The 23,283-nt window shown below is 42.6% G+C and overlaps 3 protein-coding genes across 7 annotated transcripts; all 3 read right to left on the bottom strand.

The window, feature by feature from the left end:
- Positions 1-235: 235 nt before the first annotated feature.
- On the bottom strand, positions 236-7,255 carry LOC112557755 (putative inactive carboxylesterase 4). Its single transcript, XM_025227780.1, is given in 7 exon segments — positions 236-1,018; positions 1,301-1,656; positions 2,103-2,340; positions 3,054-3,550; positions 3,913-4,105; positions 4,107-4,373; positions 7,048-7,255. Coding segments are annotated over 4 exon segments (1,047 nt in total). The 5' UTR covers positions 4,348-4,373; positions 7,048-7,255; the 3' UTR covers positions 236-1,018; positions 1,301-1,656; positions 2,103-2,224.
- A 2,123-nt stretch (positions 7,256-9,378) lies between these two features.
- LOC112557751 (cholinesterase 2-like) lies at positions 9,379-22,674 on the bottom strand. Of its 5 annotated transcripts, none has more exons than XM_025227768.1 (6): positions 22,477-22,674; positions 20,992-21,444; positions 11,808-12,313; positions 11,225-11,472; positions 10,549-10,904; positions 9,379-10,276 (listed from the first exon to the last, which is right to left on the bottom strand). In XM_025227768.1, exons 2-6 carry the CDS (start codon positions 21,414-21,416, stop codon positions 10,051-10,053), a joined length of 1,761 nt encoding a protein of 586 aa, XP_025083553.1. In that variant the 5' UTR covers positions 21,417-21,444; positions 22,477-22,674; the 3' UTR covers positions 9,379-10,050. The 5 variants fall into 5 exon arrangements, with proteins under 5 accessions (XP_025083553.1, XP_025083551.1, XP_025083552.1 ...); XM_025227766.1 differs by lacking the exon at positions 20,992-21,444 and adding an exon at positions 12,444-12,896 and having other exon boundaries at positions 22,477-22,672; XM_025227767.1 differs by lacking the exons at positions 20,992-21,444; positions 22,477-22,674 and adding exons at positions 12,444-12,896; positions 14,137-14,312.
- On the bottom strand, positions 17,440-19,878 carry LOC112557754 (cocaine esterase-like). The gene is made up of 4 exons (XM_025227779.1): positions 19,631-19,878; positions 18,956-19,312; positions 18,469-18,676; positions 17,440-17,702 (listed from the first exon to the last, which is right to left on the bottom strand). The coding sequence occupies exons 2-4, from the start codon at positions 19,099-19,101 to the stop codon at positions 17,640-17,642; spliced, it is 417 nt and encodes a 138-aa protein (XP_025083564.1). The 5' UTR covers positions 19,102-19,312; positions 19,631-19,878; the 3' UTR covers positions 17,440-17,639.
- Positions 22,675-23,283: the final 609 nt, after the last annotated feature.

Below are 23,283 nucleotides of genomic sequence, written 5' to 3'. Positions count from 1 at the left end.
CGAGAGCATCGTGAAAACATATCTCAGTGGCGAAGTTTTATTAGGATTTAATCCAGGAAGCCGCTGTAACATTTTGTGCTTTATTGCATACAGGGACAGTGTTTATTCAGAGCTGAGTGAATTAATAGAAACACAGTGTGAACAAACACTTGGCATGAAAGCTGTGTTTTAGAAATTTAAATTTTTGTGTGACACGTACACCATTTCTCCAGTCTTACTTACGGTATGTCAATCATGCAATTTTCTTCGTTTATTTTTATTTCTTTACTCCTTTTTGACACAATAGTAGATTTTTTTAGTATTCTGATGTTTCTGTGAGCGTGCATGCTGATTAGATTGCAGTAACATTTTTCTATTTCCGTTTATTTTGCTAACAGTAAAGGAACTAAAAGCTCGCAAATATTCATTTCTAAGTACTTTTGTTATTTGAAATTGTTTACTGTGCTGTATTTTATCATCATGCAAAATTTAGCACAGCATAAACAAGATCATGCTAAGATCCATATACTAACCTCAACAGTCGATACTAGTCCAGGGACGAATGAATATATGAATCAACGAATGAACAAAAATACAAGGAATTAAAATATGTAAAGTAAAAGTGAAATATTATTGGATGTAAGCGATAAAACAGATTTTTTTAAAAAACTGACTTTTCGACAATTGTCTTCATACACGTAGCTAACATACAAAAGAAAGGATATGGATGATTGACGACGATCTGCATAGTAGCCGAAAGCATAAGGATTTTGAATACAAATGATAAAACGAATATTCATAAGAACATGCGGATGTGTTTTACAGTTCGTCCTTCACGCGTTCTTGTGCAGTTTGCTGAGTCAGCTGATTGATAGACTTCTTCACTTCCGGTAAAAGCTGCAGCCACACAGCCAGGCGCTCGCGCATCACGTGATGTTGAATGCTGGGATTGGTGGAGAGGGAGAGGTACGCCTCGCCTTGACTCGTGAACTGCGGTATGTCTTCGCCCAGAGACGATCTCAGGTGGACGCTTGGATTTCTGGGAAGACATGTATGTCATACGGGTGAATTTTCGAGCAGCAAAGGCAGAATGGAAAAGAGAAGCGAGAACAAAGACAGATGCAGACTTAAAAGAAAGATACAAGAGAGAAGGCGAGAAACTCGTTGAAGACGTTGAAAATCAGAAAGTTTCGTCAAATCATGCAAGTTATGTTTTGTTATTAGTAAAAGTAAATTGCAGTAACATTTTTATATATTCCGGTGTATCCAAACAAAGGGGCCCGGTTTCACAATCCTCTTCTCTACTTTCCGGGAGACTCACCCAGTTCTGGCAAAGTCAGCCAACATGGATACGAAGTCCGAGGACAGCTTCTCTTCCTCTGGTGTAAGTGGACCTCTCTTGCTGGTAAAACACATCGCATCTGAGATTAAATCAAACTCCAACAGCAACTCATCTCCATGGTGAGTACCCTGGACGGGGTAAGCCCGGTTAAAACTGAGATCATGGTTCAACCAATAGAGATACCTCCCACCGGTGTGTGGCTGGTCGGCAAGAGTTCGAATCCACGCCAAGCAAGGTGCACTTATCAGAGCGTCACCGTACACTTGAACCAAAGTATCGAGAGGGACAGACTTGTTAGTGAAGGCGTCTGGCCCGCGGTAGAAAAACTCTAACACCTGAGAACGGACACAATATAAGCAAGCCATAATAAGCAACAGTTTCTTATCATTGTCTATGTCCTGAATCGTGTCTAGTGTCTTTCTTTTTTTTCGCTTCGACCCCTTATGCTTCCCCTCCGGACATCTCTTATTTTCTTCATTCTTTTGTTTTTATTTAACCTTCACACACACACACACGCAAGCACGCACGCACACACACACACATTGTACTCTATACGATACTTTGTCCAAGAAAGCAACTGGCAACGATCACTTTCTCTCCAATTAACATTATTTTGCATTAAAATTAAATACCAGTAGCAGCTGTGCCACAAATGACACTGCGTGTAATCGAACAAAATAAACAGTATGGATAGGGAATATGATTCTACTTTCAAACTGCACAGGAGAAAAAAATCCACACACACACACATGCTGCCTGTGAAGCAGAGTAAGAGACAAACCTTGGAGGCCACGCCACTGGCCGGCCCCAGGTCGGCGCAACTCATCCAGGTGTCGAGGACATGACGGAAGAATGTCACGCTGTGCATGTCCTGGACGGGTTTAAGGCTGAGAAAAAACAGCATCACTGCCCCCTCCTGATCATTAAGCCATTCAGGATGTCGACCTTCCCTACATTTGCTAATGCCATATGAACTTCGTCTGCCATCAGCCTCCCAGGGTTGTCCAACAAAAGTTCACCTGAGACAAACAGATATATCTTCTGTAATCTTTAATATACACACACACACACAGAACGTATTTTATAAGCTCTCGTAGAACTCGAGGACTAGACCAAAAGTGCCGAGTTACAGACAAATATGAGAGATGTAAATCTGCAATAATCGTCTTACAGAAGTCCAAGAATTGAAAAAAACATGATGACGCCAGCTTCATAATGCGGTTTATTGTCGAGGGCACATTTTTTTAAACAGACCACAACTTTCGACTTTCTTGCTACATTATAGGCTCTAGTTCTCTTCACCTGGTTTATGCACTTTTTCTAAAAGTATTTTTCTAATGTTCGGTTTATTCAGTACACACAATCTTAAATTATTTTATTTCTTTCGGTATGAGACTTAAGTCTTGCATTAATCTAAGAAAACGACTATTTTTATTTATTCGGTTTGTAATTGAAGGTTAACACTACAACATCACCAAGGTTATATTGGGCCTTTAATAGGATAACACTTTAGGTTATCTTTCTGGATCCGCGGAATCTGAGCTAATTAGAGGGTGACTTGGGTGATCCTACATTTCCTGGCGATACAGAAAATGGACAGCGGTGCTCACAGGGTGGTGTACTCGACTGTGCAGTAAAATGTCTCTAAGGAAATTTTAACTTTCCCTTCTTTACAGACCAAATCTTTCCGCTCACTTTGCAGCAGCCTCCTTGGCGATCCGCTATTTCTTACCGTCAACACGGGGCATGAACACAAAGTCGGTATTGTGTGTCTGTGACAGGATCGTCTCCGCGTGAGTTAACTCCTCTACACTCTTGCCTCGCAGACAGTCGAGCATCGTGGTGAATGAGGTTCCGGGGTCTGAGGAACAACCCAAGGCTGAGGCCAGCTCCTTGATCTTGTTGCTGTAGTTCTCGGGAAAGCAGCGTTGCATGTAGGGACTTCCGCTCTGAGTTATCACCCGCTGGAACAACCCGTTGGAGGCCGGACTGATGACGTGGATACCTATGCTAATGGCACCCGCCGACTCCCCAAAGATGGTCACCAGGTCAGGGTCACCTCCAAAGGCTCTAATGTTGTCCTTGACCCACACTAAGGCCAGGCGCTGATCCCACAGCCCGTAGTTACCCGGCGCTGTGGCGTCACCTGTGGAGAGAAAGCCAAAGACACCCAGGCGGTACTGGATGGTCACCACGATGACGTCATTGTCTGCCACCAGCTTGGTTGGTCTGGAGTGAGAAACAGAGAAATCTGTAGATGGCAATGGACAAATAATAGACAGAGAGCCAGAGACCTACACTGCGTGTGTGCCATGGTTTTAGTTCTTTCCTGTATCTATGGTGTACAACAAGTGGTCAGAAATATATAAACTGCAGTTGTAAGTCATGGCTTTTCTCCCGTTATTCCACTTTTCTCGTGAGAGTATAGCTGAAAGTCAAACAGAACGTGAAAGTACAACTGGGGAGTCAAACAGAATGTCAAAATGAAATTTCTCCGAGTGTTGTGGTGATAGTAAAGTGTGCAACACCCGCCCACAACTTAGGCGAAAATAGTTTTCACTAATGGGAGATCTACCTTACAGCTTATCTACCTGTATGACGCTGCGTCGCCAACTCTGAATCCTCCTCCATGAATCCACACCATCACCGGCTTGAGGGTTCCGGACGTGACGTCATCACCGATAGGCACAAAGACGTTGAGGGTCAGGCAGTCCTCGCTTGTACCAGTTGTACACCCCCATCCATGGGACTTCCTGAGGACAGGCCGGTAGCAGGGTGGTGGCCTCAAACACCTTCCCTTCTCCTGGTCCGGGATGTGGCTGCGGTTTCTGCCAACGGAGTTTGCCTGTGGGAGGCAGAGCGAAAGGAATACCCAGGTACCCGCTCATCTTCCTGTCGTCACGGCCCTGCACTTCTACCCCCCGGATAGTCCCCCACGGGGCTCTGATGACAGGAGCGGAAATGACGTCACCAAAAAGCTGCATCAAAGCGACGATAAGAACAGTCCAGGTAGATGAAGCAGCCATGTTGCGACGCCGATGATGCTGTGAGCCTGAAATTTGAAAAAAAAAAAAGGCTGACCAGTTGACTAGACTGTTACTCGTAGGATCTCCTGCCTTTTCCGAAGCACTTGCTAATGTTTGTGCTGAATTAACCAGAAAAATATTTTGAATACGTTTAGCAAACGTTTTAATTAACCGTCATGTAAACATTTTGCTAAACTTGGCGAACCGCTCCTCCAGTTTTTTCCTTGATTGTTTAATTAAAAGTTGACAATATTTGTCCAGTTAAGAACGGTTATAATGGAAGATGAAAGAGTTTTTATTGTTAAAAAAAATCAAGGTTGGAGAAATTTTTTTTGTGCTTGGTTTTCTAGTTTAGTATGTTAGTGTGCAGACGAGAGTTGTTGCTGACTGCAGGGATCGTAGAGCGTGCGTGTGCGCGTCATCGTCGCCGCTACAGCCAGGGCCAGAAGCTCGATGGGAATTGGGAGAGGAGTTATAGAGAGGACAGGTGACTAGATTCGTCACTCAGCTTTAGATAGCATCTAAGATGACATCTGTGCAACTTGCTATCACTTGTCCCGCTGTTTCCTTCTCTGCAACATGCGGCTATTAGGTCACGATGCAACACAACAAAGTTCTTGAGATGGTACAGTGGTCGAGTTTAAAAACATTTAACTGAGAGGCAAGCCACACGATATTTTTTTTTCTTTTTGCCTGTTAGTCGCTTGGCTTGTTATCGTCTTTACTCGGGGTTCATTTCCACGAGGCTGTTCTTCAGACCCCGAAGCTGGTTCCTTTACATCAGCAGTCGTAGTACAATCTTTCGTTCAGCCTTCAGTCGCTGTCGCCAATATGGCGCAACAGACATGCTAACTTGGTAGGCGTGCATAAAATGTTGGTCACTTTGTTCTTTTACTCTTAAATTATTGCTTTTGTGATATTTGAAAGAACGGCACTTAGAAAATTAGGATTCAGCAATATACGATCATACAGAGATACGTTGTGAGAAATTTGTTGTTTAGGGATTTCGTCAAGCCAAGACATAGTTGTTTAGTATTCTTATTAAGAATTATTATGCATTGTATATTATTTTGTGAGCTATTGTGCAACTGTCAGAGCAGTAGGTTTGTTTACACCAGCATCACCTCATACACATGAGTAATGAGACGTTGCGACACCTACGATGTTACTAGGCGAGAGGTGCCCCCTACATTATAATATAGGACCATCAGGGTTAGGGTTAGGGTCAGGGTTAGTCACTAAGCGCTAGGAATGTTTCAATGTACGTTAAATAAACGACCGACCTCATATTGTATGACTGTAGTTATAATGGACTGTAATCTCGGGACACATGAGTATATGCAGTCTCTCGCTTGACCTTATCGTCGTTATGCCATGTATGACTATATGGTATTGTGCTTCATGTCTAGTATATGACTAGACCGCCAAACAACCACACAGCACAAAGCAGGCCGTTCTTAGCCACCGCAGGGCCGAGGCAAAGGTCATGTGCTCAAGCTAACACGCTAAAGTCACTTTTTTCCTCAGTTATCTCGTCTGTGCATACACATAAACATAAGCCTGATTAATTTATTTGTAACGTTCGTCAATAGGTTGCGCGGGGCCCTAGGCAGATGCCTCGTCCGCCTGCCCTAAGCACCTGACAGGGAGAGTCTGTTGCCAATAAGCCGATATTACAACAAAAACTATGAGCCCACCTTTCTTCAGCATAGTGCACATTATACTGTAACTGTTTAAACAGGCAGTTCAAATTAGAATGTGTAGTATTTGTTACATCTTATTTGTTAAATAACTTATCTTTTTTTTTTCCTCTCTTACGTCCTATATTCGTGGCGTGTGCGTTCAGCACGGAGAGAAAAATGACAAGTAATAGTCGAGAGCAACCCAGGCATGTAAGGGTCCAGAGCATACACATACATTATGACGTAGGCGCAAAGTCCACACGCACACACGCATGCATAGAAATTCCAAGTAGAAAATCTTCGAACGTTTGTACCTGTCTTCGAAGTACATTGTACTTGGTGCCATACTTATGAAATCCCAAAGCTAACTTTTGAAGCGATCCTCGTGAGATATAGGTCACCACAAAACCTTTTTCCGGGAATCTTTGTGCAGCAATCTTAGTGATTCCACAGTAACATTTTTTTGTTTGCTTTTAGACATCCGGGTTTTAAATAAAATCTCTTAGACGATCAAGCGATGTAACATCAGGAGGTTTTAGGTTATTCAAGGGGCACCTTTCCAACGGTGTAAGCAGAAATATCTGATAATTACAGACATTAGAAAATCTTGCCTAGCGAAACGATAATCTGCGGACTCTTTTAATTAATTCTACATCTCCTTTGTTCACAAATGCACTGCTCTAGTGTAGTGTTTTTAAACTAATCTCCTGCAGCTTTGCAACTGGTTAATGAATAGACGAATCGGCTGACGTAGAAAAACAAAAATATGTCGACAAATACCTTGAATTAAAATATATTTGCTGCTCGTCACAACGTATGACAGAGGAGACCATTAGAGTAATTGCACCCGTAATGCATACGATGCTTGCTTGTTCACGAACACCTGCATCTGATTTTTGTTGCACCTTTCTACATTAAAACAAGTGCGGCTTTTTCTCTGTCTGTTTAAAGAACTGAAATTGGTTCGCTACCTGTGGTATATAGCTAGCCGGACGACGATAAAAGCTACATCACTTACCTGACAAGTCTCGAAATCGACGATAACAAGCGAAAACGCAGAGGACGACAGATGTAAGGAAATGCAGCAAACTGAATGCAGCTACAGAGATAGCTGAACAGAGAACCCAACCTGAGCACGTGTGCTTGGGTCTGAAGCTAAGCTGTACGATAAGAGGGACTTTAAAGTCTGACACCTAGGGCTGACAGCACCACATACCTGCTCCCTTTCTCACCTTTTCCCTAAAGCTGGAAGGAGTTCCGCGTCTTATGCGCAGGAAAACTGGAGCAGGGTTCAGAAACAGTGACACCATGAGATACAAATATCTGTTTGGTCATGGCAACTGCTTGACGTGTGGTTGGGTATAAAGGACCAATCAGAGTGAGGTTGAGAGATAACCCGCTTGACCCGTTGGTTTGCCCACTCGTTTCTACCAACAGATAAACTAGGCAGTCCCCTAGAACACAAGGACCCGTTGATATATATATATCTAAAATATAAACGGCGCCAGTATCACTTGAACGTTTGACAACAATGATTTAACACTGCTCAGTTTGGGTTTGGGTTTTTTAATGCAGAAACAAATGTTTTTGAAATCTCACCTCAAAGGGTGGTGTCTAAACGCTGATAAACCATTTTTCTACATTAACATCAAAATTAAATGATTCCTTTGATCATTGCATCGGTATACTTCACCAAATAATGAGCTACTCCTTATTGTAAAAGTGAACTTTCGAAGCAAGTAATGCTTCCTACCTTTCAAACTTCACACAATCTGTAATAATAATAAAACAACATTTTTTTTTACTACCTTTGAAGCTCAGTATTTACTTTTCTAAAGGAGTATCGCCTCTAAAAGGTAGGGAGATTGCCTTCTGAAGCTAAGCTGTACTATAAGAGGGACTTTAAAGTCTGACACCTAGGTAGACAGCATCACATGCCTCCCTCCCCTTTGTCACCTTTTCCCTAAAGCTGGGAGAAGTTCCACACCTTACGCACTGGAAAACTGGAGCAGGGTTCAGAAACAGTGACACCATGAGATACAAATATCTGTTTGGTCATGCAACTGCTTGACGCTTTAAATTGTGCAGTAGCAAGGACCACTTAGCTCTTCTCGCGATTGCATTGTCATCAATTCTATCAAAGCTTTTAGACACTGGTAATCATTTGAATTAAATGCATTGTCACGAACCTCTCTCATCAAGGTTAGTCCCGTGTGCGAGGTCGCAAGACGCTGACGTCATTGTCGCCAGCAGCAGCAAAACAACATACCGCCCATGACAGTATTTTTTCTGCTGTGCTGCAGCTAGACAGTGGCGCAGCTCAAGACGAAATATTAGCATCTATTGTCCTTTTGAAATTGAAGAGTTTTAGCTGGTATATTATAATCGAAATAACTCAATCGACAGTGATCTACTTTTCTTAAATGTCGGCTCCACAGTAGAGGCTGAATTTTAAAACGGCTGTTTTCTTCAGAGCTGGCTCAAAATTACAATTTCAGTGGAACCAAGGGAAAAAAGTTTCCAGTCACTTCAGCTGAGAAGTATATTAATTGGTGCGTAGTGTTTGTTTGGTTTTGATTTCTTTGAGTTGTACGTCAATCTGTACTTAAAAGCATAAAGTTTCCGATTAATTTTTAAAAAAATAGTGAATCTAAGTATTATTTTCTCTACATTTACAAATTAATTATTGTGTACAATAGTATTTAAGTCTGCCTTACAATTTCCTTTTGTGCACAGCTGCAGTCTTCTTCTTTTCTTTTTTTCCCGTTACATCGGAAGCAGAAGTGGATGGCATTGGCCGTAAATTGTTTGGGGATGCAAGAGACATGGATTGAGGACCGAGTCGAAGGGCGATGCCATCTAATGATGAGTGGAATTACAACAATCAGTTTGTCAAGTTTAAATCATTAACGTGAGCATTATTTATTCTTTGTGGATTTATTCAGTAGGCCTATTTACCTTACCTTTTCATCTAAAGATAAATTGTCTACTTTCACATAGCATCTAAAACTTCTTATACACACAAATGGCCATCAAGACAATAACATTTAATATCTTTTTATTTGACTTCTTGTAATCTCGTTAGTAATTAGTAGATTTATGAAAACTTTAAGATTTCATCTATGTGAGAGGTTTGTTCTACATACATAGCAAAAATCAAAATGCGTAAATACACTTGATTTTTTTTCGCTTTTTTTCTACAGGGATTCCACCGCTCATGGATTGATTTTTGTGGTCACATTTTCTAATTATCTTTAATCAGGGCTTCTGCTTACGCAAAAAATTGCATACAGTACGCATTAAAGTTTGGAGGCCCTTCAATTTCTGTTGGGGTCCCTTCATTAAAATCTGAAGAAGGGGTCCCTGGGACCCCAAAGAATTTAGCCTTAGCAGAAGCCCTGTTAATGGGAATAAATTGTTTGACTTTGCTATAAATAATTATCTCAAAAATAAGTTTCATCATGTGGTAAAAGATTATTGACTGTAATTTTATGTAAATAATTGGATGAATGCTTGTTGCATGTTCAAAAACAATGAACTTTAATGCTTTAGATAATGTAAACTGTTAAAATAGATTTTGTTGTAAATAATAAAATTGTTTTATCATATCTCTTGCCTACTATTTGTACGTTGTGAGAAAACAAAGAGATTTTGAAAAGCTGTTGAATGTTTTCTTCATGGTGTGCCAGTGTGAGTAAAAGTGTGAGATAGGGTGAGGGATACAGCGAGCGGGGGCGGGGGAGGTTGATGGGGGTTTTGTGGCAAACGACAAATGATCATGGGCGATTGGTGGGTTTGCTGTGGGGCTCTCGTGGTAAGGTTGGTGGGGATTTCGTGGGGAAAAAAAATGGGAACTCGTGGGAATTCCCAGCAGGGGTACCTGAGAGGGCCCATCTTCCAAAACCCACGAGGGCCCAACTTTCTTCCCATGAGTTTTGAGAGGCTGTGGACTTGTATATGTCTACGCACATATAGTGACTATATGTGTGTGTGTGCGCGCGCGCGTGCGTTTGTTTTAGTGTTAAAATTCGTCTTTCACTTGATCTGTCGCAGTCGACCGTTGCTGGGCAGGTGGCGAACTGGCGGCCAGAAGTTCTGGCAAAAGCTGCAGCCATACAGCCACGCGCTTGCGCATCACATGATGCTGGACGCTGATGTTGGTGGAGACCGAGATGTACGCCTCGTCTTCTAGCGTATACTCCGAGAAGTCGCCGCCCAGTCTTACGCCGAGAGAGGCACTTGGATTACTGAACACAATAAAACAGGAGTTTCCTTCTGCAGCGCAAAGACATGGTAACTTTTCATTTCTACCTCCCTCTTTCTTTTTCTCACACACACACAAAATCGCCCACCGATCCACCCACTCCCTAAGACTGATGTGTCAACATGCCGGTCAAGAACAAAAAAAAAAAAAAAAAAAGCAGACTTGACCGTTTAGCTAACAGTTTAGATCATTTACTCGCTGTACGCTTTACAATGACACAAACACGACAAACCCACGGTGCGCTGGCATATCTACCCTGTTCTGGCGAAATCAGTCAAAAGGGCCAGGAAATCGGACGACAGCTTTTCTTCCTCTGGTGTGAAAGGCCCCGTCTTGCCCACTAGCGCGAAGGACTCGGAAATGGGCTCGAACTCAAACAGCACGTCGTCTCCGTGGTGCATGCCGGGAGCCGGACCGCCCTGGTTGAAGCTGAGGTCGTGGTCAAAGAAGTACAAGTAGCGCCGGGCGGTGTGTGGCTGTGTGACCAGCTGTCGAATCCAGCGCACGGCGTGGACCGTGAACATGGTGTCGGCGTACAGCTCCATGAAACGCTCCAGCGACACAGGCTTTTCCGTGAAGGCGTCAAACTCCCGATAAAAAAACTCCAAGGCCTGGAAAATGAAAGCATATCATCTGGCACTCAGATTTTCATTCTTTATTTAATTTTCTAGTGAATTCGTATAGATAAAGATGTGTGACTCTGGCTGGCTGTGTGTGTGTGTGTGTTGAAACTTCTTTCATTCAAGTCCACAGTTTTCATCTATGCACTATATGACCACAAAGGGGAAAGAATTCGAAAAAGCATGATATTCAAAAGCAAGACACCTAATCTGCGAAACTGCATACTTTTGGGAGTGGATGTGTTGTGTGTTGTGCTCAGCCTCATCTATACAGCAACAGATAAAAGAGATTAGAGATCTCCGACACGCACCTTGGCAGCTAGTACGCTGGGCTGACCGTTGTTGATACAGCTGGTGGACAGCTGAAGGAATCCTCTAAAGAATGCGGTGCTCTGCAAGCCCTCCACCGTTAAGCCGGAGAACAGGTGGGTCAGTAACAGCAGCAGCGACCCCTCTTTGTTATTGAAACCCATCAGAATGTCCACCTCCCCAGCCCCTGCTAACGCCATGCGACCCTCGTCCTCTATCAGCCTGCCAGGTGTATCCGCCAGAAACTCACCTGTGCAAGAAATACACTGCAGGTTAAGCTTTTAAAAACAACATTTTTTTCCTTTATTCAATCAGTGTTCCTTAATATTTTTGGATTTGTATGGTTCTCGTGAAATCTTTTTCTCAGCAGTAAAGGAACGATAGAAATGAGCACTCATTTGAAATTTTAACAAAGATTTTACGACAGAATGACCCTAATAAACTAAGGCGTTCCAAAAAATTGGTGACTCATTGCATGCTGTAACTGGGATCACGACAAATTGCATTTGATATTGAGGTCTACGACTAGGGCTTTACCAAAAAACAAAAACATTTCAAGGTGCATGCGCATCCTCAGGACCTCACCGTCAGCACGCACGGAGAAGGGTAAAGCGAACATCGTCTCCCTTGACATGGCTAGTGTCTTGTTGATCAGTTCGTCGCTGGCCACGCCCTTCAGACAATCCAGCAGCTCAGAGGAGCTCGTCCTCGCGACTTCGGCCTCGGAGACGCAGCCTACGGCGACGGCTAGGTTCCGGAAGTCCATGGCGGCTTTGTCTGCAAAGCAACTCAGTAAATATGGACTGCCACTCTGCGCGATAGCCCTCTTAAACAGGCCGGTGGAGACTGGACTGATGACGTGGAAACCTACGCTCATGCCACCCGCCGACTCCCCAAAGATGGTCACCAGGTCAGGGTCGCCGCCAAAGGCCCGGATGTTTTCCTTCACCCACACTAAGGCCAGGCGCTGATCCCACAGCCCGTAGTTGCCCGGCGCTGTGGCGTCACCCGTGGAGAGAAAGCCAAACACGCCCAGGCGGTACTGGATGGTCACCACGATGACGTCATTGTCCGCCACCAGCTTGGTTGGTCTGAGGTGAGAGAAAGAACGTGAAATACATATTTGTGGACACGTGTGTACATGAATGTGTATCTTGCATCACTATTCGTTTGTGTGACCAATGATCTTTTATCTACAAATGCTGCTGAGTGACTCACTACCTGAAGGTAGGAGCATCTCCCATACTAAATCCGCCTCCGTGAATCCACACCATGACGGGCTTGAGAGCACCGGACGTGACGTCACCACCGATAGGTACAAAGACGTTGAGGGTCAGGCAGTCCTCGCTTATACCGTTGTACACCCCGACGCCTGGCAGTTCCTGGGGACAGGCCGGTAGCAGGGTTGTGGCCATAAACACCTTCCCGTCTCCTGGCCCGGGGTGAAGCTGTGGTTTCTGCCAACGGAGTTTGCCTGTAGGGGGCACGGCAAACGGAATACCCAGGTACCCGCTCATCTTTTTGCCGCCACGACCTTGTACCTCTACTCCCTGGATGCTCCCCCAAGGGGCCTTGATGATAGGGGTGGATGTAACGTGCACCAGCAGCGATGTAAAGCCAATTAATGTGACGTACAGGATAGACATACTGGAGTGTGAGGCCAAGACAGCAGGGCTGGACAAATAAAATTGCATTTACATTGATACACGCAGAATCTATATTGTGATGTATATTGTTATGGAAATGTATATTAAGTGAATCAAGGTAATCCTTACAAATGTTTCTTGGAATAAACAACGAAGTTTCCACACCTTCAAACTATTTCTTATCAGTTTCATTTTAACCGCTATGTGATAATTCTCTATAAGTATCTTATAAAATTGCTCCAAATTTTGTTTTAATTTTCTGGCTTGTCTTTAGTTTTAACGGTTTTATTATTTGCACATTTGTTTTAATCCAATATAGTCTATGACCAAACTATAAATCTGTTGAACTCGGTGGGTGACACTTTGACCTACATATAACGATGTCAGCTGTGAGGTGTACAGATAGTACAGTGCATATAGTTCACGGTGCCAGCACAGTAAGTATAGACAGTATAGCGTCTACTGTAAGTAAACTGAGGTTGTTCACAGCAAGGAAAATGTTTATTCCACGGGTACAGCCTTCGTCAGAAAAGGGTTCCGCGCCCGATCCCTCTGAACAACACAAGATAAAATATGAATATTCTCTTTGTCTCACCTCAGTGTAAACTGTCACTCAGGTCTCGAGCCCACACTTGTCAGCACCGAAACAAACTTCGGACCTGAAGGGCAACCAGTCGGATGTACAGTTGACTGCTCCTGTTTAAGCTAATCCTTGCAACTTCAAACTTTCTTATAACACAACACGTCCACAAAGCGATCCTACATACGTCCGTGGTCGTACCCTGTTACAGCTCGACTAAACACACTCTTCTTGTCGATATTATATATCCAGATTGAAGTTTGTAGGTCATGTGCGCTTGCGAAACTTACCGGATTTGGTGCTCGTGCACTAGTTTGTAGGAAATCGATAGGGAAAGCAAAAACAAAAAAAAAAAAAAAAAGAAAATAAGATGAACGCACTGATGCAAAACTAAGAAAAGGTAGCATGTGCTAAGGAGATGAAAGTTGAGTCGGCAAGCGAAATAAAAACCTCGAGTCGTCGAGGGAAAGCGAAACTCATCGGTTAGCTCATGCTGTTAGTCGCGTTAACCCCGCTGTCGCTGTAGGTCGAGCTACCCTCCGCCGCAGGTCGCCACCTTTGATACCCGTGTTGCTGTTACAAACTACGCACATCTTAATCATAAGGCGCGAACTGACCACAGTGCCACAAACGAAGGAATGACAGGTGTACACAAAACCTAGGTGTGCATGACAGCTAGACGACTTACCTAAGACACGCTGTACCGTGAACTTCAGTGTAAGACAGACAGGCAGACGACAGCGACCAGACGACACATTCGTGTCAAGGTCAGATTATGCAGTAGTTTACTGTCTAGCTCGGGTTTCTTTCTTTTTTAGAATTGTAGGTGCATATAGACGAGTGGTGGCTGCCAAGAAGTTTTACTTGTCTGAAGACAGATTTTTACAGCTGACCACACATTCTTCACCCATGGCCTCCAGCACAGTGTCCTGCACCACAAACAATATATTAAATGTATCTTTGTGCTAAAACAAATGTTATTCTTTGAAAATTTTCCCTGCTTTAACTGGTCTGAAACTAAACAAATAATGTAGCATACTCTAGGATTCCAACAGCAATTCTTATGATTATAAATTAATTACACAGTTTTTTCCTACCCAGCCTCAATATATGTGTTGAGTATTACTGTGTACCAAAAAGATCACAATACAAATGATGACTGATACCATTTTTGAAAAGTCCAATCTTTCACCATGTTGAAAATGTCATCTTTAAAGTAAGAGGCAGCTCCATGAAATAGCGGTTTTGATGCGACGTTGTTATGTATTATACTTTGACACATAGCACGTATAGTTAAGATAATGTTACAATACAATACAACTTTAATTATTCATCCGAAAGGGCAATTATATTTTTTTATTGTACTATACTGATTTCAAAACAGTCTGTAGTGCAAAAGAGTGTTAATTTTGAAGGTTTAATGTTCGCTTCACCATTCAAATTTTTATATGGGTAATTTACAAATATACAAATTTAACAAAATAAATTTAAAGTTACTAAATGATCAATATTGCTCAAAATGGCTTCTATAAGCAATTTTTGTACAATTTCTTGAAAATAAAAGACAGCACGATCAGGTGTGAATAATAAGGTTTATTACATATTTTGAAGTTTTATTCAGAAACGCATCAACTTAATGAACTAAAATATTCTTATATGATGAATATTATTTTAGCTGAAATTTATATATGAAGAACTATTATCTAAATGTGTTAAGTTCACAGGGGAACATGTTTATCTCCTAAACCTCTGGAGATACATTTAAAAGGTCCTTGTGTCAACATCTTGACTGTTTCTAGTTTTAAAAGAATTCTTTGTCAATCTAAAAGAATGCACTTTAAAAAATTCCTACAGTTGGAGGAGATAGATCATCACTCATATTCCTGAGTGTGGCTATTGAAAAATTCGTAATTTTACACCGAACTAGCAACTAAAGCTACATCTTGAAAGGCAGCCAGCTCTGTAAACAGATGCCATATACAAAAAAAAAAAAAAGTGTGCCTGACCTGAGTGTAGCAAGCAAAAATTACAGACTTACTGTATATTCAGTGCGCTTCACCACAGGGGATAACATGTGAGTGGATGGGCATATTTCTTGCCAGTAAATACATCGATGCCCAGAAGATGCACCTATGAAAGAAACCACAAAACTTTTATGCAACATCAAGTGTTTCATTCCGAAGGGTTGTTAGCCCAAAGCAAAACCCCCAACCTGGAGGCCCAGGCTGTAACATTTTAGTTACAGTAATTAACTATACAACTGGCCTTTCCATTGTTTCCAGCAGTATAGCTTTCTTGACAAATATCAAATCATTTGTTTATTTTACTGTCGCGAACCTTTGTCTTTCCTGAGGGATGTGCACAGCTGTGATTCGACTGAGGATGTGTATTTGATGATTTTTAATTTTTAATTTATTATTGCGTCATGCAAGATCGTAAAAATTTTGTTTTATTTCATTACTAAAATTCTTGATTCATTATGTGTATACTGTTATTCATTAACTTTATTGTCAAGTTATAAATTTTTAGTAAGTCTTTATGTGTGTATTCAGTTTGAACATATACTGGACTGACAGAATGTTGGAAATTGGTTAGTTAATGGAGTTATTCATATTAATAAAAATTCCAGAAGAAGACTTTGGGTAGACGTATACCTACCAGCTTTGTTCAGATTTATATTTGAGTTCATTATAGAGCTGTCCGTTGGTCTCAAGTCACTAACAAGGGGATACTCCCAGATAGGGAAGGTGGGGGCGGGAACGGACCTAAGACGTGGGTAGAGGCACGATGTGTCAGTGTGGTCAACACTGTCTGGATACACCTCGTATCAAAACGTTTTATAGCAGAGCCTGGACACCGATAACACGTAGCGCTGTCCAAGTTAGTGTTAGTCACAGCAAAGGATCATGTGCATCAGGAGAGCTCGGCACGTTGCGACTAAATGGGGCCTCAACGCAAGAACTCGTGATGTTCGGAGTTTGTAAACAGATGAAGGAAAAAAATCAATTCAAAGGAAAAGTATGTAGGTTTCTTTGTCCACATCGGTGTCGCAATGGCCAGTCTGTAACGCCGTTTAAATGAGCGTTGGGAATGTTCTTATTCACAAGGCAAGGTCACATATATGGTAGATGTGTGGATATCTGCATTTCCCTTGTTATTACTCCTAACAACCTTTCCCATAATGCTAGTCCTTTCTTTTGCAATATCATGCTACTCTCAGCTCTTGTTCTTGTCATTTGGTTCCTCTTTGTGTTTTCTGTATTTGATTTTATTCTTAGTTAATACTGTTGTTTATTCTTTTATAGTTCATGTTGTTTGTTTTCCTGTCCCTGGTATGCTGTCCATGTTTATTTCTTGTTCTTAAGTGCTAAGAGCATGCTCCTTAAGAGTGTGAGTATGCGCTTTACAAATTGTGCATTTTTTATATTATTATTATTATTAATTTGTGGGTCAGATAGAATAGTGATTAGCGTGTGTTTATATCTATATCACCTTTTGCAATGCCACTCACACTTTTACTGATCCTGCCGGCTTCTGTAGACCAGTGAAAAATGAAGTTTTTCAAAAGTTGAAATTAATTAAAAATTATGTACGGTTAATAACGGTTTTTTTTAAAAAAAAATGGTGTCTGGGCTGGCCACTTTATCCATATTGAATATGATCTGGCAGCTTCACTAGATTGGAGAGAACAACTAAATCTCTTTGCACAGCAAACAGCAAGAAAAATGAGGTTCTAAGTCCACAGTGTGATGACCAGCGCATACGCATTATTTGTTGAAAGTGTGTAATTGGTTCAACTTTTTGCTTAGGTAGGTATGGGAAGGAGATATTCTCACATGGGATGACTTTTTATGAAGAGGCCTCTTCACGAACTGCAAACAAATCAGCTAATCTTCCCACACCTTATCCTCTAATGCAGGTTGTCATGCAACACCACCAACACACTTTAAATCTCTGACAATCATCAGATTCACAGCATTTCAAATAAAAATTGGAGGCTAAATCAGTTTTACTTAATTACAAAAACAACAATAAACTGCCGCTTTCTAAAACCACGCGAAGTTTCGGAACAGAACATAACCCTTCATAGATCACATTACCTACAAGTACACAGTCGCGTAACAAGCGAGCACGCTTTTTAAAAAAAAAAAGCCCAAAAGAACTATGCTACCTACTCCTCACGTGACGAGGTCATCCTACCAATGGCGATGATGACGAGGACGAGGACGACGACAATGGCGCTTTGGACGTCAACTGCAAACGAACGTAAGCATCGAATTAAGTTCGCACTAGTGAACAAACAAACAACAAAAGGTTCCAACTAAGCACGGGAACAAATGTGTCTAAAAGCTTCCCGTTGTTTTAAAATCAGTCCCTCCTCAGTATTGTTACACTAAATTGTTTATGGATTGATGACAAGAAAAAGCCTGTATATGATCGGTACAAATTCAAAATAAACAGTGAACGAACGAGACACAAGGCGATTAATGCTCAAACAAGACAGCCAGGATCTGTTAATTAAAAAAAAACAAAAAACAAACAAAAAACTGATGGTTAAGATGTCGACGTATACTTCAGGTTCCCGACAAACGCTAGTGTTATTTCCCATTCTTGCCAATTGTGGGTCAGGCTCATCCTCTTTTCGCTACCCTCTTCTTCATATCCTGGTGCGGTGTACCGAAAGGAAGGAGAAGAGGAAAAGCCCTCCTGGCAGTCGCTTATTTTCGTTGTCATCGACATGAAACAAGCGAAAACTCACGCTGGACGCTTCAATCTGTGTCTAAGCCAGGACCATGAGCTAGGCTTCATATATGAAATCTGTGGTACTGACAGATGCCCATGTCGTTCTTTATATCAACTGTGATGTTGCAAGACAAAGATGCCCCTTCTTTCCCACTTGCACGTTTAGTAGGTAATTAAGGGTGTGCACTTGTTTATGTTTACGCACATAGTAAATATATATAACTAAGTGTGTGTGTGTGTGTGTGTGTGTGTTTTAGTGTTAAAATTTGTCCTTCACTTGATCTGTCGCAGTCGTCCATTGCTGGGCAGATGGCGAGCTGGAGTCCAGAAGTTCCGGCAAAAGCTGCAGCCATACAGCCACGCGCTTGCGCATCAAATGATGCTGGACGCTGAGGTTGGTGGAGACCGAGAGGTACGCCTCGTCTTCTAGCGTATACTCCGTCAGGTTGCCGCCCAGTCTTCCGCCGAGAGAGGCACTTGGATTACTGAACACAATAAAACAAGAGTTTCCTTCTGCAGCAACAAAGACATGGTAACTTTTCATTTCTACTTCCTTCTCTCTTTTTCTCACACACACAAAATCGCCCACCGTTCCACCCACTCACTAAGACTCTGTGTCAACGTGAGGGTCAAGAACAAACGTGTCAGAACTAAAAGCAGACTTTGGCCGTTTGGCTATCAAAAGCTTAGATCATTTACTTGCTGTACGCTTTACAATGACACAAACACGACAAACTCACGTTCACGTGCGCTGGCATATCTACCCTGTTCTGGCGAAATCAGTCAAAATGGCCAGGAAATCGGACGACAGCTTTTCTTCTTCTGGTGTGAAAGGCCCCGTCTTGCCCACTAGCACGGGAGACTGGGTGATGGCCTCGAACTCAAACAGCACGTCGTCTCCGTGGTGCATGCCGGGAGCCGGACCGCCCTGGTTGAAGCTGAGGTCGTGGTCAAAGAAGTACAAGTAGCGCCGGGCGGTGTGTGGCTGTGCGACCAGCTGTCGAATCCAGCGCACAGGCAGGTACCGTGAACATGGTGTCGGCGTACAGCTCCATGAAACGGTCCAGCGACACAGGCTTTTCCGTGAAGGCGTCAAACTCCCGATAAAAAAACTCCAAGGCCTGGAAAATGAAAGCGTATCGTATAGCACTCAGATTTTCAGCCTTCATTAAATTTTCTAGTGAGTCGTATAAAGATGAGACACTCTGGCTGGCTGTGTGTTGTGTGTTGGAACTTCTTTCATTCACAGTTTTCATCTATGCACTATAATATGATCTCAAAGTGTAAAGAATTCGAAAAAGCATGATATCCAAAAGCAAGACACCTAATCTGCAAACTGCATACTATGGGGAGCGGAGGTGTTGTGTGTTCTGCTCCTCCCCATCCGTACAGCAACAGATAAAAGAGTTTAGAGATCTCTGACACATCCAGACACGCACCTTGGCAGCTAGTACGCTGGGCTGACCGTGGTTGAGACAGCTGGAGGACATCTGAAGGAACTCTCTAAAGAATGCGGTGTTCTGCAAGCCCTCCATCGTGATGCCGGGGAAAAGGTAGGGCAGTAACATCAGCAGCGCTCCCTCGTTGTTATTGAAACCCATCAGGATGTCCACCTCCCCAGCCCCTGCTGATGCCATGCGACCCTCGTCCTTTATCAGTCTGCCAGGTGTATCCGGCAGAAACTCACCTGTGCAAGAAATACACTGCGGGTTAAGCTTTTGTCCAGCGACACCTGAGTAGGTTAATGCCTGTCGAAAAGGGGACCAATAGAGATGCGTTTCATAGCTTGAGTCGACCAGTTTTGTTGCATCGAAAAGTCGTGTAGATCAACGGCTAACAACCGTCAGTTTTATCAATAAAGGGAACCAACGTCTATAGTGGAAAAGTTACAATTACTTCCTTTCCCAAACAGATCCGTTTCGTAAATGGGTTTTTTTCTATGTGTCCTTTCTGTATCCCATTAAAAGATTCTAGCTGCCTAACGTGATTTTCTCTATGACTTTTCGAAGATGCAGCATTCTATATCTCACTTGAAATGAGATTACAAATTAGAGACTACATTCATGAAAGAAAATAATTTTTTTTTTCCTTTATGAAACCAGTGTTCCTTATTTTAATTTGTATGGTTTTCGGGAAATCTTTTTCTCTGAGGTAGAGTACCTCACCGTCGGCACGCACGGAGAAGGGTACAGCGAACACCGACTCCCTGGACATGGACAGTGTCTTGTTGATCAGTTTGTCCCTGGCCACGCCTTCAGACAATCCAGCAGCTCAACGGAGCTCGTCCGTGCGACTTCGGCCTCCGAGGCGCAGCCTACGGCGACGGCTAGGTTCCGGAACTGAATGGCGGCTTTGTCTGCATAGCAACTTAGTACATATGGACTGCCACTCTGCGCGATAGCCCTCTTAAACAGGCCCGTGGAGACTGGACTGATGACATGGTAACCTACGCTCATGCCACCCGCCGACTCCCCAAAGATGGTCACCAGGTCAGGGTCGCCGCCAAAGGCCCGGATGTTTTCCTTCACCCACATTAAGGCCAGGCGCTGATCCCACAGCCCGTAGTTACCCGGGGATGTGGCGTCACCCGTGGAGAGAAAGCCAAACACGCCCAGGCGGTACTGGATGGTCACCACGATGACGTCATAGTCCGCCACCAGCTTCGTCGGTCTGGGGTGAGAGAAAGAACGTGAAATACAGATTTGTGGACACGTGTGTACATGAACGTGTACCCTGCATTACCTTTCGTTTCTTCAACCAATAATCTTTTATCTACAACTATAGCCTAGTGGCACACTACCTGAAGGAAGCAGCATCCCCCATAATAAATCCGCCTCCGTGAATCCACACCATGACGGGTTTGAGAGCACCGGACGTGACGTCACCACCGATAGGTACAAAGACGTTGAGGGTCAGGCAGTCCTCGCTTGTACCATTATACACCCCGATGCCTGGCAGTTCCTGAGAACAGGCCGGTAGCAGGGATGTGGCCACAAACACCTTCCCGTCTCCTGGCCCGGGGTGGGCTGCGGTTTCTGCCAACGGAGTTTGCCTGTAGGGGGCACGGCAAACGGAATACCCAGATACCCGTTCATCTTTTTGCCGTCCACGACCTTGTACTTCTACTCCCTGGATGCTCCCCCAAGGGGCCTTGATGATAGGGGTGGATGTAACATGCACCAGCAGCGATGTAAAGCCAATTAATGCGAGGTACAGGATAGACATACTGGAGTGTGTGGCCAAGACAGCAGGGCTGGACAAATAAAATTGCATTTACATTGATACACACAGAATCTATATTGTGATGTATATTGTTATGGAAATGTATATTAAGTGAATCAAGCTAATCCTTACAAATGTTTCTTGGAATAAACAAACAATGTTGCCCGAGTTCAATGTCATTTGAGAACACTCGTGCCAGACCGCATGGTTTCGTCCCATGAACTCTCAGATAAAGGGACATTTCACTGGCAAGAAATATAGATACGTGGCACACTAAGTTCAAAGATAAAAAAGAAACCAAAAACTGAAAAAAACCCAGATGCGTCTACACTTTCAAAAATAGGCTGTTGATACCGGTTGCCTTTAGCGAAAGTTCACTTCAATACAGGTCAGATAAGAACTCAGCAGTCTGCTGCCTTCCACTGACATAGCTGGTACTTATTGTTACGTACGTCGCTGTCATTCTGGTACTCTGCTTGGCTAGCCAAAGTTGTCGAAAGGTTATTCTCAGTATGACTTCAACATTAAAACAACAGCAGAAACGAACTTATTGTGCACCTACAAGCGAACATTAATTGGAACAAATGAAAACAAAAATTGACTCACAAAAATTCTGTTTAAACTCATGGTTTCCACACCTTCGAACTATTTCTTAGCAGTTTTATGTTAACCGCTATGTGATAATTCTCTATAAGTATCTTATAAAATTGCTCCAAATTTTGTTTTAATTTTCTAGCTTCTGCCTTTAGTTTTAACGATTTTATGATTTGGACATGTGTTTTAATCCAATATAGTATATAACCAAAATATAATTTTTTTGAACTCGGTGGGGGACATTTGTACCTACATATAATGATGTTATCTGTGAGATGTATAGACAGTAAAGTGTATACAATTCACGGTGCCACCACAGTGCATAGACTTTAGTCTACTGTAAGTAAACCGAAGTTGTTCACAGCAAGGACAATGTTTATTCCACTTTGTAGTCTTTTTCAGAAAAGGGTTCCGCGCCCAATCTCTCTGAGCAACACAAGGTAAAATATGAATATTCTCTTTGTCTCACCTCAATTTAAAATGTCACTCAGGTCTCGAACCCGCGGTTGTCAGCACTCGAAACAAACTTCTGACCTGAAGGGCAACCAGTCGGATCTACAGTTGTCGTCTGTTTAAAGCGATTCTTGCAAGTCCAAACTTCTTATAATACAACACGTCCACAAAGCGATCCTTTATACATCCGTGGTCGTACCATGAGACAGCTCTTCTTCTCATTATATATCGAGATTGTAGTTTCTAGGTCATGACCTCTTGCGAAACTGTTGCCAGACTTTGGTGCTCGTATACTATTTTAGTAGGCATCTCCATCGATAGGGAAAAAACCGAAAGGAAATACAAGCACAGGGTTCCCAGGGATCAGGTATGGTGCCAATTAAGGACCTTATAAGGACCTTTCATGCCTTTGTAGGGACCTAAGTGAGTCATCAATGCTTAAGTTAATTGTTCTCGTGTACGGTCGGGTAGAGGTATTATTTATGAATCTTTGGACTTCTCTATGTTCTAAAATACATGTATTACTATTCTAGTAATAAATAAGCAAAGAGATAACATACACCGTTAATGTAAATGTTCCAAGTTTTCTCGAAATCTAAGTACAGAAATAATAATTGCAAGACATGAAAGCCATTCTTTGGTGTAATACAAAAGTCAGTTCATGTCTCTCTCTCATATACAAAGGGGAGAGAGAGAGAAATAGAGCTATGCACAGTACTAGAAGTTCTTGATTACGAAAGTAATCCCTAACACAAACGCGTATTTCTTACAGAAATACTTTCATGCGCTTCTAGTGTCTATCAGTATGCATGTGCTTCTTCAA

Source organism: Pomacea canaliculata, linkage group LG2 (assembly GCF_003073045.1).
Source record: "Pomacea canaliculata isolate SZHN2017 linkage group LG2, ASM307304v1, whole genome shotgun sequence".
In the NCBI taxonomy this organism is placed as follows: Eukaryota; Metazoa; Mollusca; class Gastropoda; order Architaenioglossa; family Ampullariidae; genus Pomacea; species Pomacea canaliculata.
The sequence above is the reverse complement of the archived record's forward strand: the minus strand, read 5'-3'. Positions and strand labels throughout refer to the sequence as shown.

Bases quoted from the DNA above. Each gene is read 5' to 3' on its own strand.
- LOC112557754 (XM_025227779.1), bottom strand. From the start codon at position 19,101: ATGCACCACGGAGACGACGTGCTGTTTGAGTTCGAGGCCATCACCCAG. The intron at 18,677-18,955 runs GTAGATATGCCA...TATTGTGTTCAG, and splicing joins ACTGATTTCGCCAGAACAGG to TAATCCAAGTGCCTCTCTCG. The intron at 17,703-18,468 runs GTGAAGGACAAA...GTTCGTTTGCAG, and splicing joins GGACGACTGCGACAGATCAA to TTGACGTCCAAAGCGCCATT.
- LOC112557751 (XM_025227768.1), bottom strand. From the start codon at position 21,416: ATGTCTATCCTGTACCTCGCATTAATTGGCTTTACATCGCTGCTGGTG. The intron at 12,314-20,991 runs GTAGTGTGCCAC...CTCTCACCTCAG, and splicing joins GGGGATGCTGCTTCCTTCAG to ACCAACCAAGCTGGTGGCGG. The intron at 10,277-10,548 runs GTAGATATGCCA...TATTGTGTTCAG, and splicing joins ACTGATTTCGCCAGAACAGG to TAATCCAAGTGCCTCTCTCG.